This window comes from Hypanus sabinus, chromosome 8 (assembly GCF_030144855.1).
Source record: "Hypanus sabinus isolate sHypSab1 chromosome 8, sHypSab1.hap1, whole genome shotgun sequence".
Classification (NCBI taxonomy): Eukaryota; Metazoa; Chordata; class Chondrichthyes; order Myliobatiformes; family Dasyatidae; genus Hypanus; species Hypanus sabinus.
The window spans coordinates 136,695,890-136,713,659 of NC_082713.1; the positions used below are offsets into that span (position 1 = coordinate 136,695,890).

A 17,770-nucleotide genomic window follows, 5' to 3' on the forward strand; every position below is an offset into this window, starting at 1 on the left:
TTTAGATAGGCGCATGAATATGAGGAAAATAGAATGATATGCACATATAACATTGTGGGCTGAAGGGCTTGTTCCTGTGCTGTATTGTTGTTCATCCAAAAACAGGCAGAGTGCTAAGTGTATTTGTCATTTACGTTGAAACCATTTGACGCTTTGCACATAACAAAAGGGAAAATGCCTGGGCAACTACCCACAGGCAAACCCATGGTCACTGTGCCCTGCAGCAGAACAGAAGCTTTAGTATAGACCGTAAAGTATCAAGTTCCAGTTATGGTCAGCAAATAATGGAGAGTGGAAGAGGGAGTACGGGAAGAAAGGAATTGTAAAATGTTGAGAAAATGAGAGGGAAGGAAGTGAAGGCCAAAAACTAAAATGTGTGAAAAAAGAGAAATTCCAAGGAAATACAAATATGAGAAAAGATGAAGTGTCAGAACTGAAAGCTAATGAATCTCCATGCAAGAGAAATGTAACCACTGTGAAGGCAATAAAACATAATCAACACAATCATATGCTCCCTTCTAACCAGCAAGCTCCAAAATCTTAGCTTCTGTACATCTCCCTTGACTTCCTCACAGGTTGACCACAGTCTGTGAAGATCAGAAATAACATTGCCTCTTCACTGACAATCAATACTGGCATACCTCAAGAATGTGCACTTTGCCCACTCTTCTACTCTCTCTACAAGCACAACTGATGGGCTAGGCAAAACTCAAACGCCGTCTATAAATTTGCCAACAACACAGATAGATCAGCTTGTTCAATTGAGTCACAGCAACAATCTTGCCCTCAACATTGGTAAGATCAAGGAACTGATTATGGACTTCAGGAAGTGGAAGTCAAGGGAACACAAATCAGTCCTCATCAAGGGATCAGAAGTGGAAAGGGTGAGCAGTTTCAAGTTCCTCGGTGACAACATCTCTATCCTGTATCCAACATATTGATGGAATTACAAAGAAGGAATGATGCCAGCTATATTTCATTAGGAGTTTGCAGAGAATTTGAAATTCACCAATGATATTTGCAAATTTCTACAGATGTACTGTTTGTTCTGTGGAGGCATTTTAACTAGTTCCATCAATGTCTAGTATGGAGGGACCATTGCAAAGGACTGGAAATAGCTGCAGAAAGGTGTAAACTCAACCAACTCCATTATGGGCATAGCTTCCAGAACACTTTTATAATGCTATATTATATATACCATTATCCCAGACATGTCACCTTCTTGTTGCTATCATCAAAATTTCAGAATGGACAATGATCCAATGAACACTTCCTCAGTATCTTTTTTTCTTCTCTTTTTCCACGACAATTAATTTATAATATATACTTCCTAATGTAATTTATAGTTTTTATTATTATGTATTGAAATGTACTGCTGCTGCTAAATAACATATTTCTAATTCTAATTCTGATTCATAATGGGCAGGGGTACCAGAAATTGTGGAAACAATTTTTTGCACTTGCAGCAAGTGAGCATGGGATGAAATATTTCCAGAATAAAGGTTTCCCAGAATCAAAGGCGGTTAAAGAACAAATCAAAAACATGTTTTCCAATAGAAAGGGCATGGGATGTACCTGAACCAAGATCAATACATTAGGCAAGGATATCACAGACCATGTATCAACGTTGGATAAATGGAATTGACGCAAGGTCAGTAATAATATCATTGATTGGCATTGTGTTTGAAACTCTCAATGACCAATGTCTATTGCAAAACAATGCATAGCAGTCTTGTTTTGAATAAATGACACACCAAATAAACCGGGGCAAACAGATTCCATTTTCTTCCTTGATGGCTTATTTTGTACTTTTTTAACTTGAAAATGTATTGCAAAAAAGTGAGTAAAATATCTTTTAAAAGAAAATTGCAGATCAAGGAAAAGAGTCTTATGTCCCGATAGTTGATTTTGACCTGGGAGGATTGCCAAGCCTGCATTCAGATATGAACAGAAGATGACATGTATAACAATGGCCATTAACTTACTTGTCAGATGGTGATATCAAGTAACAATGCACTATGCATTTTACAGTGGAATTTAAACAAATACTTGATATTCTCATGACACAAAGGAAACTTTGTAGTGTTATGATTCCTTACCTTTTAAATTTACAGGTGACACTCTCTTCCCCTCCTCAATTATAGAGTGAGGGGTGAGGTTATAATTTTAGAAAATAGCCTATCTTCTGATTTTCCACAGCATGAAGTTGTATCATTTGCCTATATGTCAAGAAATATGATATATATTTTTAAATTTTAAGACAACTTCTACCCCACTTGGATTTTGTTAGACTAAATTTTACCCTGTATCTCATATTTGTGAGTAATGTTTTTTTTAATTCTGTAAGGGCGAATTTCTTTTACTCGAACAGCTGTAACTCAGATTTGCCTGTGCATATTTATTTGGAATATTCAATAGTTTAAAAAGTCTTCATCATTAAAATGATGAAGTTGCTAGATGGACAAAGACTTCCATATTTTGCTGTCTGGTATATAAATTCCATTGCTAAAAATGCCCATATGATTAAACAGGAGCAAAACACCATCTGAAGTTCCTCAACTGCTGTGGGTGATTTGCATGTCAAACCTCTGCTGATATATGCAATGACTTTCATTTTAACACACTGCAAATCACAAGGGAACTTCTGAAACAAATTATCTGAGAACCATGTAAAGCTATTTTTAGTGCCAAATTTAACAAAGGTAAGGATTACTCATCACATTACTAATTGCAACTCGCTGCCTTTCCCACCCCATTTGATTTCAATAATAAACACAACAAACATATTAAAATGTTCTCCTTAAGCTGTATAATGCACTTGAGAGCCCACATCTTGAGTGCTGTGTACAGTTTTGGCCTCCATATTTTGTGAGGGGTGTGAAGGCACTAGAGGGAGTTCAGAGAAGGACAAGACTCATTTCGGGTCTGCAGGGTTTGGACTATGAAAAAAGATTGAAATAATTAAATCTTTTTAGTCCAAGTAGATGTAGAGTGAGGGGTCACATATAGAAGTGTTCAAAATCATACATGGTATACTATGTAAGGTGGATGCCAGGTGCAACATCAAAATTAATCCATCAATGAGGCCATAAGTGGAGATTGGTTAAAGGGAGATTTCAAATTAGCATCTGGAAGCATTTCTTTGCTCAGCAAGTTGTGGACACATGGAACAAACTACCTTGTTGTGTAGTTGAGAGTGGTACTTTAGAGACTTTCAAGTCTAAACTTGATAGTTATTTTAACACACTACATGAATAGTAATTTGGCAAGCTTTGATGGGAAGAACGGCCTGTTCTTGTCAAAAACTTTCTAATCTTCTAATATCTCATATAGTATCTTCTAACAAGCATCACTCCCCACTAACATCTTAACTACATTCTACAGAGGCGTGGTTGAGAGTGTGCTGACCTTTTGCATCACAACCTGGTACTCCAGCTGCAGTGCTGCCAACAAAAAAGCCTTGCAGAGGGTGGTTAGGGGAGCAGAGAAGGTTATTGGAGTCTCCCTACCTTCTGTCCAAGACCTCTTTCAGAGTTGATGCCTCTAGAAGACACGGTACATAATCAAAGACCCCTCACACCCTCTCCATGAACTGTTTGTTCTTCTGCCATCAGGTAAACGTTACAGGAGCATCAAAACAAAAACCACAAGGCTACTAAACAGCTTCCTCCCACAGGCAGTCTGACTGCTAAATAACTGCTCTACCTGACTCTGCTTTGGACACTTTTAACTTGCACTGGACACTTATAACTTGTTTTTAACTGACATGTGGCTGTTGTGTTTTACTATTTATTGTTATGTTTATTATTTAGTGTTGCATTTGTTATGTTATGATTGCACTGCTCCTGGGAAACACTGTCTCATTCTGCCCTGCAGAGCTGATGTACGATTAGAATGACAATAAAATTGTTTTTTGAATCTTTGAATCTTTTGAATCTCCCAAACTATAAAAATTGCCTATCTCGTGGATTCAATATGTAAAGCAAACTAGGCAACGGAAACATTGCATGATATAATATAATGAAACAGCCTACTTGGCTAAGATGGCAATGTCCTCATTAATAAGTGACATCACATTTTTCTTAATTTAACTTTCAGCATATCTTTTTATTTCTTTCCTCCTTGTGTATATACCTGGAACATTCTGTAGTGCATGTGCACCACTAAACTCAAACATTCCTTGCAATAATGGGAAACATGCTTCAGAATCAATCTCACTCTTTACTCCTCCATAGCCCATTGCCCTCCAGTTGCCGGTCGTCAAGGTGCCTATCTGAGAGTCTCTTAAATATCCTTAATGTATCAGCCTCTACTGCTGCTCTCAGCAATGCCTTCCAGGCACCCACCACTCCATGCTAAAACAATCGATCTCTGATATTTCCCCTAAACTTCCCTACATTCACCTTAAAAGGTTGACCCCTGGGATTGGCCATTGCTGCCCTATCTATGCCTCTATGATGTGTCTTGCATCCTCTTTTGCTCCAAAGAGAAAAGCCCTGGCTCGCTCATTCTTTTCTCATAAGACATGTAGACTATTGCTTCATACACCCATGGACCTAGATTTTAAAAAATGTGACTTCAACTGATCAATATCTTCGGTGGGAGGGAGATTTGAGCTATACAGTCGACTTCTTTTGCTTATACATTGATTGGGACGCAGACAAAAACTGCTCCCCCTAATTGCTAGGCGATTTCAGAGAACATTTAAGAGCCAAGTACTGCTGTGGGCCTGAACACACATGTCAGCCAGACTAATTAGGATAACAAAAGCTTCCTGTCCTGAACAATAGTTAGAGAACCGTAATATTTCTACAGTGGATTCATAGCCAAGTTTTCAAACCAAATTCAAGCTTTCAGACTGGCATGAGAAAATTCAAATTCTTGGGCTCTAAAGTAAGATGCTGGGCCTCTGTATTACTAATTTTGTTTAGATGGCATGACGTTGTATTTGACTTTGATGAGATGGACTGCCTGGAAGTAGCAAATGCTAGAACAGGTTTCTGGAGAGACAGAAACTGTGCTGACTTCATTCTAACAAGAGTTATAAAATGGCTGGTGCTTTTGTGGATGTTAAAAATTATCCTTTCAAAATAATTGAAATGATTGACTTTTTATAAGATATATTTCCTGTGGCTGGGATGATTGCATTATGGTTCCTTAAGATTATTATAGCCAGCAATGGTAATGGGGATAAGCTCCCGCTACCTTTTAAATGCTCACAATGGCATACGTCTGAAATAGCCTTTGACAACCAAGTCCTGTTCCCAGCCTTCACGTGTGACTTAGCTACTAAACCCAGTGGAACTGTTTTTACTGACAGGAGAAGGGGTAAAGGTGGGCTACTGGCACCTTAAAACCTGTTGCTTTGAGCAGATAGGGCTAGTCAGCCATGGTTGGCTAATCCAGGAGAAGGGAAACTCTGATCTCAAACATCTGCTGCCTTGCAGCTATACCTAGTCATGGGGAAGGCTTTGGGAAGAAATCTTGAGGGAGTAATCTAGAACTGGAGGCCCTAAGGCCATCCTACTTTGCGTTAAATGCTGATGGGCAACTCCTGCGATGCTGCTGGTGCAAACTGAATCGGTCTCTAGATTCATTAGGTGCATGGAGAGGGGGAGCTTGCTACGAGGGCAATAGCTTGCTCTCCATATTGTAATGCCCTGGCTTGCATATCCAGGCATCTGGAACGCAACATCCATGGTCGACCCTGAGTCTCAGTCAGGAGTGAATCTGAGTAAACAAAAAAAAATTCAATTTATTATGATTTCCTTATTTCCCCAGGAAGCCCAAGGTACTAAATGGCTTTCAAGGTGCAACATAGACAGGTGTTGCAGGCCATTTATTTCATCAGCTGCCCAGATTAACATCACATTGTGCAGCATAGGATTGCAGACAGCCAAGATTCTGCCCCAAGGTTTCCTGGGCGGAACAAGTACCTATAAGCACCTTTCTCAGAAGCAGATGTGGGTGGTCTTTGAGGTGTTAAGTGTACTGATGCTTAAAGCCTGCCAGCCTGAAAATTCAACTCCAAATGCTGTCAAAATCAATCTGCAGGAACGTCAACTGAAGCTTTATTCATGATGGGGCCTATGCATTCCAAGGTTTCTAGCTGCTAACTGACTAAACACCAAGCTGACTTCATCATGAATCAGTATCTTAGAAATCATTCTTCTTTTGAAGTTGGACTTACGGTAGAAGCCACCACCCAGTCCCACCCGAGCCACCACCCTAAGGCCCATATCCAGGTAATAAATAATGTATCTGTCGATATGAAGTCATAGTCATATATAACAAAGAAACAAGTCCCTTGTTCCAGCATGTCCATAACATCTGCTTTTATACAAATCCTACTCTAATCATGTTTTTTTAATTGGCCAATCCTTCCCATCAGTCCACAGATTCCACCTTTTTTATGTGGCGTGTCTGAACAGTGCCATCACTGAATGCAAAAGGAAGGTGGTCATATAAGTGTGGGAGATGATCACTTCTGTGGTATGAAAATAACTTGGCACTATCATCCCCTGACCAGGTTTTGTCTAATTCTTGCTCCTTCATTTGATGAGCTGTAAATGAAAGTAAACTTTGTGAAATTATCAGCAAGCATCAGCACTTAAGCCCTCATAATGGAAGGCAGGTCATTGAAGAAGCAGCTGAAGATGGGTTGGTCCTAGGACACTGCCCTGAGAAACACCCACAGCGATCTCCTGGGGCTGTGATGATTAAACTCCAACGAGCACAACCATGTTCCTTTATCTGAAGCAGGACTCCAACCATTCTAGTGTTTCATTTTGGAAGCCCTTGCCTGCACTTTGGTAAATCCAACCTGTTGGCTGTGCTTCTTCTGTCTGTGTACCAGGACAGAAGAGTGCAGCACTGGTGAAGAAGGCTATGGAAATGAAGGGCTAGTTCAGGACTACTTTGATTTGGTGGACTGGAGCAAGCACTGTACAAGGGTTTGCACAATACAACTGCCTACTAGACAGGAATGGGTAGCATAAATGGCAACCTATCAGAACTATCACTCCCACATGAGCTCAAAATCTTTGATGCACATTTTCACAGGGAGAGCTAACCCACACAAGACCCCATATCTCCAGATGACCCTGCAATTTCAGTCTCTGAGACTGATGTCTACCTTCACAAGATTGAATCCACAAAAGGTGTCCAATTGAAACAGTGTGCCTGACTGAGTTCTAAAAGTCTGTGTGCACCAACTGGCTGGTATGTTTACAGACATGTTCAACTTCTCACTTCTGCAGTCTGAGCTTCTCATCTGCTTCAAATAGGCTTTATTGTACCGGTGCCCAAAAAGAGAGTGGTGACTGTTTCAATCATCTGGTAGTGCTTCTGTCAACCATTCTGAGGTGCTTTGAGAGGTTCACAAAAATGATTCCAGGATTAAACGGCTTGTCAGATGAAGAGTGTTTGAAGGTTCTGGGCCTTGTATTCACTGCAATGTAGAAGAATGAGGGGTGACCTAACTGAAACCTATCGAATGGTGAAAGGCATTGATAGAGTCAATGTGGAGAGGATGTTTTCTATGCTGGGAGTGTCCAAGACCAGAGGACACAGCCTCAAAATAAAGGGGCGTTCTTTTAGAACGGAGATGAGGAGGAATGTCTTTAGCCAGAGAGTGGTGAATCCATGGAATTTGTTGTCACAGGCAGCTGTGGAGGCCAAGTCTTTATATATTTAAGACCATAAGACATATGAGCAGAATTAGGCCATTTGGCCCATCAAATATGCTCTACCATTCAATCATGGCTGATAATTTCTCCCCTCCTCAGCCCTATACCCCAGCCTTCTCCCTGTAACCTTTGATACCATGTCCCATCAAGAACCTATCAAGCTCTGCCTTAAATACACCCAACAACCAACCCTCCACAGCTACCTGTGGTAACAAATTCCACAAATTCACCACCCTCTGGCTAAAGAAATTTCTCCTCATCTCTGTTTTAGATGGATACCCCCCCTATCCTGAGGCTGTGTCCTCTTGTCCTAGACTCCCCACCATGGGAAACATTCTTTTCACATCTGGCCCAGGTCTTTCAATATTCAAAAGGTTTCAATGTGATCCCCCCCCCCCATCCTTCTAAATTCCAGTGAGTTCAGACCCAGAGCTATCAATTGTTCCTTGTATGATAACCCTTTCATTCCCAGAATCATCCTTGTGAATCTCCTTTGAACCTTCTCTAATACCAGCATATCTTGATGAGGAACCAAAAACTGTTCACAATACTCAAGGTGAGGCCTTACCAGTGCCTTATAAAGCCTCAGCATCACATCCTTGCTCTAGACCTCTGGAAATGAATGCTAACATGACATTTGCTTTCCTTACCACCAACTCTACCTGCAAGTTAACCCCTTTAGGGTGTTCTGCACAAGGACTCCCAAGTCCCTTTGCACCTCAGATTGTTGGATTTTCTCCCCATTTATTTCTACTACCAAAGTTCATAACATTTTCCAACAGTGTATTTTATTTGAAAGTCTCTTACTCATTCTCCTAATCTGTCTAAGTCCTTCTACAGCTTACCTGTTTCCTCAACATTACCTGCCCCTCCACCAATCTTTGTATCATCTTCAAACTTGGCAACAAAGCTATCTATTCCATCATCTAAATAATTTATATACAGCATAAAAAGAAGTTGTCCCAACACCAACCCCAACAGAACACCACAAATTCACCACCATCTGGCTCTGCATCTCCGTTTTAAATGGATGCCCCTTATCCTGAGGCTGTGCCCTCTAGTCCCCACCATGGGAAACATCCTTACTAACAGTCAACCAGAAAAAGATCCTTTTACTTCCACCCATTGCTTCTTCCAATCAGCCAATGCTCTAACCATGCCAATAAATTTCCTGTATTACCATGGATTCTTAACTTGGTAAACAGCCTCATGTGTGGCATCTTGTCAAAGGCCTTTTGAAAGTCCAAATATACAACATCTACTACATCCCCTTTATCTATCCTATGATAATCTCCTCAAAAAAATTCCAAACGGTTCGTCAGGCAAGATTTTCCCTTAAGGAAACCATGCTGATTTTGTCCTACCTTGTCCTGTGTCACCAAGTAATCTGTAACCTCATTCTTAACACTTGACTCCAACATCTTCCCAACCACTGAGGTCAGACTAACTGGTCTAAAACTTCCTTTCTGCTGCCTCCCTCCTTAAGGCAAAGGTTGATAGATTCTTGATTGGTCAGATCATGAAGAGATATGGGGGAGGGGGGCAATCAGCAAATTGGGAATGAGAGAAAAAAATGGATCGGCAATGATGAAATGGTGGAGCAGAATTGATGGGCCATGTGTCCTAATTCTGCTCCTATACCTTGTGGTCTTATGTTGGGGGAATCTCAGGAAAACATCAAGATTTAAGAATGACTCAATACCCAAAACAGGGTAGATTTGGAAAAGTTAGAAGTGCCCAGATGGGGACAATGTCAAAACAAGAAAATTAGCAAAATCTCCCCAGTCTGCTGTTGAGCTCCAGTGTACATACAATGGGACATGGCAAGAAGCCGTAATATAAAGCCTGTTTAGGACAGGAAAAGTCCATGTACTAGTTTTCTATATGTTACGCAGAAAGCTGATTAAGCAGCATTGGTTACTCAGCACTTCCTAGAAATGAGCTGAGGTATTAAGACTCAAGGAAAATCATCACATTTTTCACTGTCTACTTATTGAATTGGAACCACCATGGTCAATTATAGTGCTATACTATTTTATTGTCCATCTTCTTACTTCATACCAAAAATGGATTTAGCTCAATTTAAATAATTCATCTTTCCTACTTATAATTTATAACATTTCTAATTTTGATCACTGTGAATACATGCCCGTAAGTTAAAATTTGTCCTGCTTTGGCAATAAAGGTTTGAAATCCTGATCCATCACACTCAATATCAAGAAAATCATGCGGATTCACAAATGGTCTCTTTTTTCATTTCTATCCTTCCACAGTAGCAACCCACTTCAAAACAGTCGCTTGCAGAGATCAAAAAGATCTCTATGACTTAGATTTTCCTGTTCCCACTGGCAACAGCTTTAGGGGATCATTGGGGTTCATCAAGCGCCCTAGGCATTCTTATTAGGAAAACACATTATTTCAGTAACTTTAAAAATATTTCCTGGAGAAGAACATACATATCAACATATAATGAGATTTCAGGTATAAGTTGAAAAATTAATCAACCAATGATATATAAATAACATTTTTCATTAATATTTTTGGACTTCCATAGTTTGTCTTACGAAATGATACTACGCTCATCAGCTTATTAGGGTTAGAGAGATTATGAAACAGCATTGAAATCTGTTTGTCATTAAAAACTCATACCTCGAACAATGATTATCAGAAGGAATAAAAATCTGAAGAGCTTTTGAAGCAATTATTTCTGCTGGACAAAGGTGCACCATGTAGTATACAGCAGCAGAGTCTCACTGATGACAGCTTCTTCATTCAAGTGCCCACGTGGTTACCAGAAGCTGTTGACAGGTGTACTCCACTACAATGGTGTATGCTGATTGCCTCACTTTTATTTAATTCTGCAGACTTAGTTCCTTTGTTTCTTACATTATTTATTGATACTTCAGTGATTTTTGATCCTTTTTTTATTCTGCCGGATCTGCCTACACACCGTGTTATCCAGAATCGAAAGCAAGATGTCTCGAACATCTCCAATTAGAGTGCTATACTGAATATCTCCAGATTTAGATCATTCTTTTCCATTAAGGCCTCCTTCTACATTCAGACTGAAGTAACTCACATTAAATGCAGAACAAATTCAGCGGGTCAGGCAGTATCTATGGAGGGAAATTAACAGCCAACATTTCAGGCAGAGACCCTTCATCAGGATCAATGAAGGGTTTCAGCTCAAAACGTCCACTGTTTATTTGCCTTGCAAAGATGCTGCCCGACCCACTGAATTCCTTCAGTGTTTGGTGTATGTTGCTCCAGATTTCCAATATTTCCAGTCTACCTTTTGTCTCAACTTTCAAACTGCAGCTTGGTATCACTTGGCTGTGTATCCTCATACATCTTGTTTTCCCTTTCCAATGAGACTACAGTCTCTGTTAACCAACCCAAGCCCACCTCCCACTCACCTCATTTTAGTTTTTTCTGACCATCATCCTTCACTCTTCCTTGGTCCACCTATCAGCTACCATATCTCCACACCCCCACCCCCAAGACACCACTCCCCCCCCTCCTCTTTATACCAGCTTTCATCCTTCTCCACTCTTGTGTCTGATATAGAGTCTCAATCCAATTATCCACAATATCCATGCTGTTGGCATCATAGATTTTGATGCTCCGAGCCACCACCATAGATGTTGCTTGACTCATTGTATTCTTCCAGCATTTTCTTTATTGTTTCTCTTTTCCATTCTGTGGGTGAAGCTGCATTTTCAATACTGTCCTAACCTTTTCAGGTTTTGAGAAAAATAATGCTATGGTTGAGTGCATCGCATAATAGCAAATTTACCAGGAGCACATTGCACCACATACAGAAATATAAATCTTTCAGCATTAACTATACAATTCTGTTGAATATTGATCAATACTATATTTTCTTAGTTAAAGAAGAGGGAATGAAAGCAGGAAAAAGTGAACACAATTATTTCATAGTTCTAACTTTATTTTTTCCCCATTAGACAGTATTCAACCAAAAGACACAGAATTCTGTTTTGCCACATGAAAAGTGACTTATGAATGGAATTGACATTCAGATTATGTACTGAGTGTTGATTAACAGAGACTGTAGACTCATTTCAATGTGAAACAAATGTTGACTCCCGATAGAAATAGATAATTATTTCCACTATGCACAAGCAGGGAGGGTTTTATAATATAACTGCAATGTGGTTTAATAAATGTATTAAAAAGGAATATTGATGTAGAAAGCTAATTTGGTGACTCCACCGCTCTAACATCAGCCACTTTACAAGTGCAATAAATTCTCATGATTAACGTAGGGGTAATGGGTGAACTGGAGAAGGTTAGGCCACAAGCAAAGGAGTGTTGGATACCATCAAGTTCATGAAAGGTTGAGGTTGAGTGGTTGACCAAAAGAACTGGATTTCTGCCATTGTTATCACAAACTAGATGAGGGCTCTGCACCAGGGCAGAAGTATGCAATGGTTTCAAGTTAGAAGTAGGCAATTACTATGATGGAGTATTTGTTGGCTGGAAACCTATGAAACTCTTAGCCAGATATTTCTGTAGCAGTCATTTCCTAAATAGAATGAATATGTGCAACCAGCCTATAGTTAAAGGAGTAATGTGGTTTTGCATTCTGCTGTATAACAGGAATGTATTTCTAAAACTGACAACAACATCGCCACATGAATGGAGAAACACGTTTGAAAATTAATCCTTCTGAAATTGAATTTGTCAATTAAAAAAAAACAATTTTAGTCATAGACAAAGAAAAGCTTTCACCTTGCAATGTTGTGGAATAAGAACAGAGTTATAATTAAAAGTCAGATTGCACCATTGTACCTTGCTTGAATTAAATTAGGCTTCTGTAACTCAAAACTTGTAATCATGTGCTTCAAGACTAGATCGATTCACATGAGTTAATAAATTATGTAAAATTAAGTGCTTACCTACATATGACCAATCCACATCATCAAATAAATTATTTTGTTGTCTGTAAAATCCATGTATCATATCTGTAGAATGGAGAAAGAAGTGTTAGAATAAAGGCAATGCAACTGAAACATTACATTCTATAATTTAAAAAAAACAAACTTGTTGCCAGATACCAAGGAAGGAACAAAAAAAAACACCTAAACAATATTCCACAGCAACTATTGCTAACAAAGCTAGCAATTATTTATTGTTTTTAAAGTAAACTTGAGAATTTATGCTATTGTAACTATAGGAGTAAAAACTGATACATATATTTCTAGAATTGGAACATTAAAGCATCTTTACATCTCTTTTTTAAAATTATAGAAGATAAACTACAAGGTTCAAGGGATATGTTTTTTTTATTTCATTGATCTATGACTTTACTCTTTGTTAATTAACTTATTCAAATTCATCATCTTCAGTAGATGTTTGCTTTGAGGTTGCTTTTGCACTCTTTGCCAGTCTTTACAGTGAAGATGAACATGCTACCCATTCGATATTCCTGCCATTTCCATATTAGCCATGATATTCTGCCTCCTGCCTCTGAATGATGTATATTTACTGTACATTCAGTTTGACATATGTGCAAAAGTTCTTAAAAGCAATTATATGTTTTTCATCCTCTTCTTTACCATGTTTCTTGATTAGCATTAATTTCTTGGTCAACTTTTCATAATATCTAAAGCCTTTTCAATCTTTAAAAGTTATATCCTGTACACTTATTATAATCAAGTATCACTAACTTCCCTAGTTATATATGGCTGAATCATTTTCCAGCCATACTTTTATTTCTCCAGGAAAAGTTTGTTCCTTGGGAAATATTAATTAATTCCTTAAAATAGATTAAATGTTTACACTAAATTATCTAGTTTCATAATTTACTTAGTCAATTTCCCCTCATACAAACCTTTTCCATTTTGCCTATCTTTTCTATGATTCAATTGTAATATGCAGACACCATCCATGATAAGCCTACGATCACATCTTAGAGGCAGCTATTGAATCAACCAAATCTATTGTGATGTGCCATAATTCATTTTTATTATTGGAAATGTAACATGTATTCATATTAACACCTTTAACATCCTACCATTTTCCCTTACTGTAACCTGAGTCATGGATTTTGTGTCCTTGTTTTAAGGTCTTCACCTTTCCTTACAAAAATCAATTGACATTACCTATTTGCTTTTCTGCTTTATAACCTCGAATTTCTTCAAATATTCACATTTTAGCTGTACTTGAAAACTACTTCCTCAACCTTTTTGGTTTGAAGTCTAGTCCACCACTCTATTTGATCTGCCAGATCTTCTTTTTGTATTTCTTAAAAATCAGAACTCACAAAATTTGACTGGCATTGCTCAGATTTTATAGAAACATCCATTGTGATCTTAGCAAATTCTTGTCCATGTCAATGAATTCAAGCAGTAACATGACTGGTTATGGGAGGTAAATATATACATATTTATAATATACATCAGCTTTAAGTTCAATGAAACATTTGCTTTTTTCCAGAAGTTTAACTTCCATTCCAATTTTCAGTTCTAATTCTATGAATATCAACATAGCATCATTGTTAAAATGCCTTCAATTAAGGAAGGGTGGCAATGAAGGGATGAGTTAGTCATAGAGACACAAAGCATTGAGAAAGGTCCTTCAGCTCACTAGTTCGTGCTGACCATCAAGCACGCACTTATATGAATCCTACACTAATCCCATTCTATTCTCCTCACAGTTCTATCAACTACCACTTCTCCCATGTCCACCCTCCAATTCTACCACCCAGCTGGACTCTAGGTTCTATTTAAAGTAGCCAATCAACCTACTTAGGCTGCCCAACTTTGGGATGTCGAAAGAAGCTGGAGGAAACACAGTCGCATGCAAACACCACATGGAGAATGCCAGGGGACAGAATTGAACCTGGGTCACTGAAGATGTGAGGCAGCACAGAGTTGAGTACTTCAGGGCTAATTGTGTTTTGTCAACAGGATTGACTTTTGTTGGTGAAACGACAGAGTGAGTGGATGACCATGCATGGGTTCTGGGTCTGTGTCCTCAAAAGGCGTTGCTTTTAATTTACTACTATGCACTTGATAACTAAAGTGAAACCAACCAATAAAAGAGGCAAGGAAACAAAATTAGTTCAAGGAAACAAACACTAAATGTTGGAGTAACTCAGCACGTCAGGGAGCATCGATGGTGAGAAATAAACAGTCCACATCAGGACACCTAGTTCATTCAGACACAGGGAGTGGAGGGTTTGTGCTAAATTCAAGGTCAAAGTTCAAAGTAATTTTATTATGAAATTACACATATGTCACCATATACAACCCTGAGGTTCATTTTCTTGTAGGCATTCACAATAAATACAAAAGAAACACAATAGAGTTGATGAAAAACTGCACACAATAAGATGGACAAACAATCAATGTGCAAAAGACAACAGTCTGTGCAAATACAAAAAGAAAAAAAAACAAAACAATAATAATAAATAAGCACTAAATATTGAGAACGTGTGTTGAAGAGTCCTTGAAAGTGAGCCCATCAGTTATGGGACAAGTTGTGATGAGTGAAGTTGAATGAACTTATCCCCTCTGGTTCATGAGCCTGATGGTTGAGCAGTAATAACTGTTCCTGAACCTGGTGGTGTGGGTCCTGAGGCCTGTTTTCTCCTTCCTGATGGCAACAGGGAGAAGGGAACATGACCTGGATGGTGGGGATCCTTGATAACGGCTGCTGCTTTCCTACCATAGTGCTACGTGCAGATGTGCTCAATGGTGGCAGGGTTTTGGTTTTTGTAGGCTTTTCCATTCAAGAACATTGGTGTTTCTGTATCAGGCCATGATGTAACTAAACAGTATACTCTCCACCGCACATCTATAGAAGTTTCACATTTGAATTGAAGAGAAGTAGACAAGGATTCAACATTAGCACTACCACTGTTATTGAAGTAAATTAACTATGATAATTTTGGGGCATAGGTCTATGGATCACAGAAGATGACATGCACAGTAGAAGACCTCAAGGGCACACTGGCAGGCGTAGAGGATTGGGATGACATGTGGCAAAAGCATTTCAGCATGTAAATTTGTGTAAGAAAGAATTAGGAAAGTCCATAAATAGCATTAAATTTTGTAGCTGTGGAGGTCAAGGTGGTGATCTGGGTTGTTTTTGGACAAATCATTAAATGAGGTAAGATAGGTCATTAAATATCCTAATTATAAGAGTACAAAACACAATAAATTAATCTATGTAAAGCACAAGTTTGGTCCTATTTGAAGTCTTGGAGATTCTGGGCACTATGTTTTAAGAAGGGCCTGAACAATCTGACGATTTGAAAGGGTTACATATGTAATTTATTGGAAGGGCTTCAGTATGTGTTCTAGTTCTACAACAGGCTACAGAAGGTTCCCTTGTACTCCACAAAGCATGGAAAGACAAGAAGGGATTTAATAGAAGGATGCAAGATCATGATAAAGTGAAGGGAAAAGATGCCAATAGCTGAAATGCTAATTTGCAAAGGGCACAGATTTAAAGTTACGAGCAAAAGATCAGGACAATGAAAATAATTCTTAAGCAAACAATGATTGATCCAAAATTTGTTGAGTTGTAGAAACATATTCAAAATAATCTTCAAAAAGAGAATTGGAAAGGAGAAGAAACTTCCATAAAAATAGGGAAAGAGCAGTGGAGAAGGATTAACTCTTCAAGTGTGCTAGTGCAGATTTGATCAACCAAATGATCTCCTGCCTCTTCTATGAATTAGAGTTGCACAGCACTTCCTGAGAGTATTAATTTGTTGATGTCACTTTTAATTACACATAAGTTATCTAATATGGTCAGAAAGAGGAAAGCTATAATTAGTCATACTTCAACATGGATATGGCACACCCATTTGGAGAACCAAACAATTCAGTTAAATGTTTTAGTATTTCCTCTGACTTGGGTGCTTAGGAAACACATTATTTCAATTCAACATTTCTTCAAATGTCCTGTTGTCATATTGTAATTACAAACTATTTTTGGATCCAAAGGGATTGCAATGTTAGAGATGCTATTTTCTAAAGCACTTACTTAGAAATTGGGTAAAAATGTTATTGCATGTACAAACGTTTGTAAATCTAATTCTGATAAGTGTACCTTTGATACAAGGCTAATCTTTTAATGTTTATTTTTACTTCCTACCTCAGAAGAAGTCAAGTGGTTTAAGTTTCATGTTTCCACAATTGCTGCATGAAAGTTATTTAGCTCCAACATTGTTGATGCTAATGACAGTGAAGATCATCAAACCTTAAAGAACTTTCCCATGGCAGCCAGAGACCACTAGATGAAAGACTACCATGGTGAGTGGAAAACACAAGACAGAGGGTAAATCCAAATCCTATGTGTGTGGCCACTTCTTCATATAAGCTTCTTCATGATCAGCCCCACTCTGTGAAAGGTCCCTGCCACTACAAGATGCAGGATGTTCAGAGCTGCAGAGATTATAATACCTGTAGAAACTAACAAGACTGCAGTTGCTGTAGAAGACATATCTTGAGCATTGTAAACAACATCACAGTGAAGATGGTGGAATTCGCTTCCCATTGGTCATCTTCAGTAAGCTTTGCTTCTCGTGGTCCCATGACTGTGATAGACCAGCCATTTCTTCATTATTGGATGTCCAACTTCAATAGGTAATTGATCTGCAGTGCAGTGCCAAATGTATGATGTCACAAGGTCTAATGATCTACTGAGCTTGCATGAATCACTCACCCTCCCAGAAATATCCAGTCAAATCTTGCAATGGTTGCAGTTCTGGAAATTATTAAGAAGGCAACCTATTCAAGGTATATAAAATCGAATTTTGGGCAGTTAGCAACTAATAAACAAATACTAATCAATGACATTTCTAGACAGCATTATTTTAAATCATAATGCTTGAAAGGTAACTTAGTTGTGTGACACTAAATGGAAACACATGAATGCACCAAGAGGGAACAAACTTTAAAACTCTACTCTGTTTTATCATGCAGTTATATTTATAAACCAAACCTCCACAAATCAAAGCTGCAAATAAATAAGATATAGGTTTGGTATTCCAATTTGCTAACTCCCTCGTCTTGGTAAAATCATTTCACAGGAAATGCAAGAGCAGA

General features: G+C 38.5%; 1 protein-coding gene across 4 annotated transcripts in view; it reads right to left on the reverse strand.

Annotated features, from left to right (window-relative positions):
* ptprz1a (protein tyrosine phosphatase receptor type Z1a) overlaps nt 1-17,770 on the reverse strand; it is a 258,925-nt gene that overhangs the window by 206,396 nt on the left and 34,759 nt on the right. For all 4 annotated transcript variants that reach the window (XM_059977946.1, XM_059977944.1, XM_059977945.1 and 1 more), the window contains exon 2: nt 12,608-12,673. In XM_059977946.1, coding sequence (XP_059833929.1) covers nt 12,608-12,673 — 66 coding nt within the window. The remainder of the gene's footprint in view (nt 1-12,607; nt 12,674-17,770) is intronic.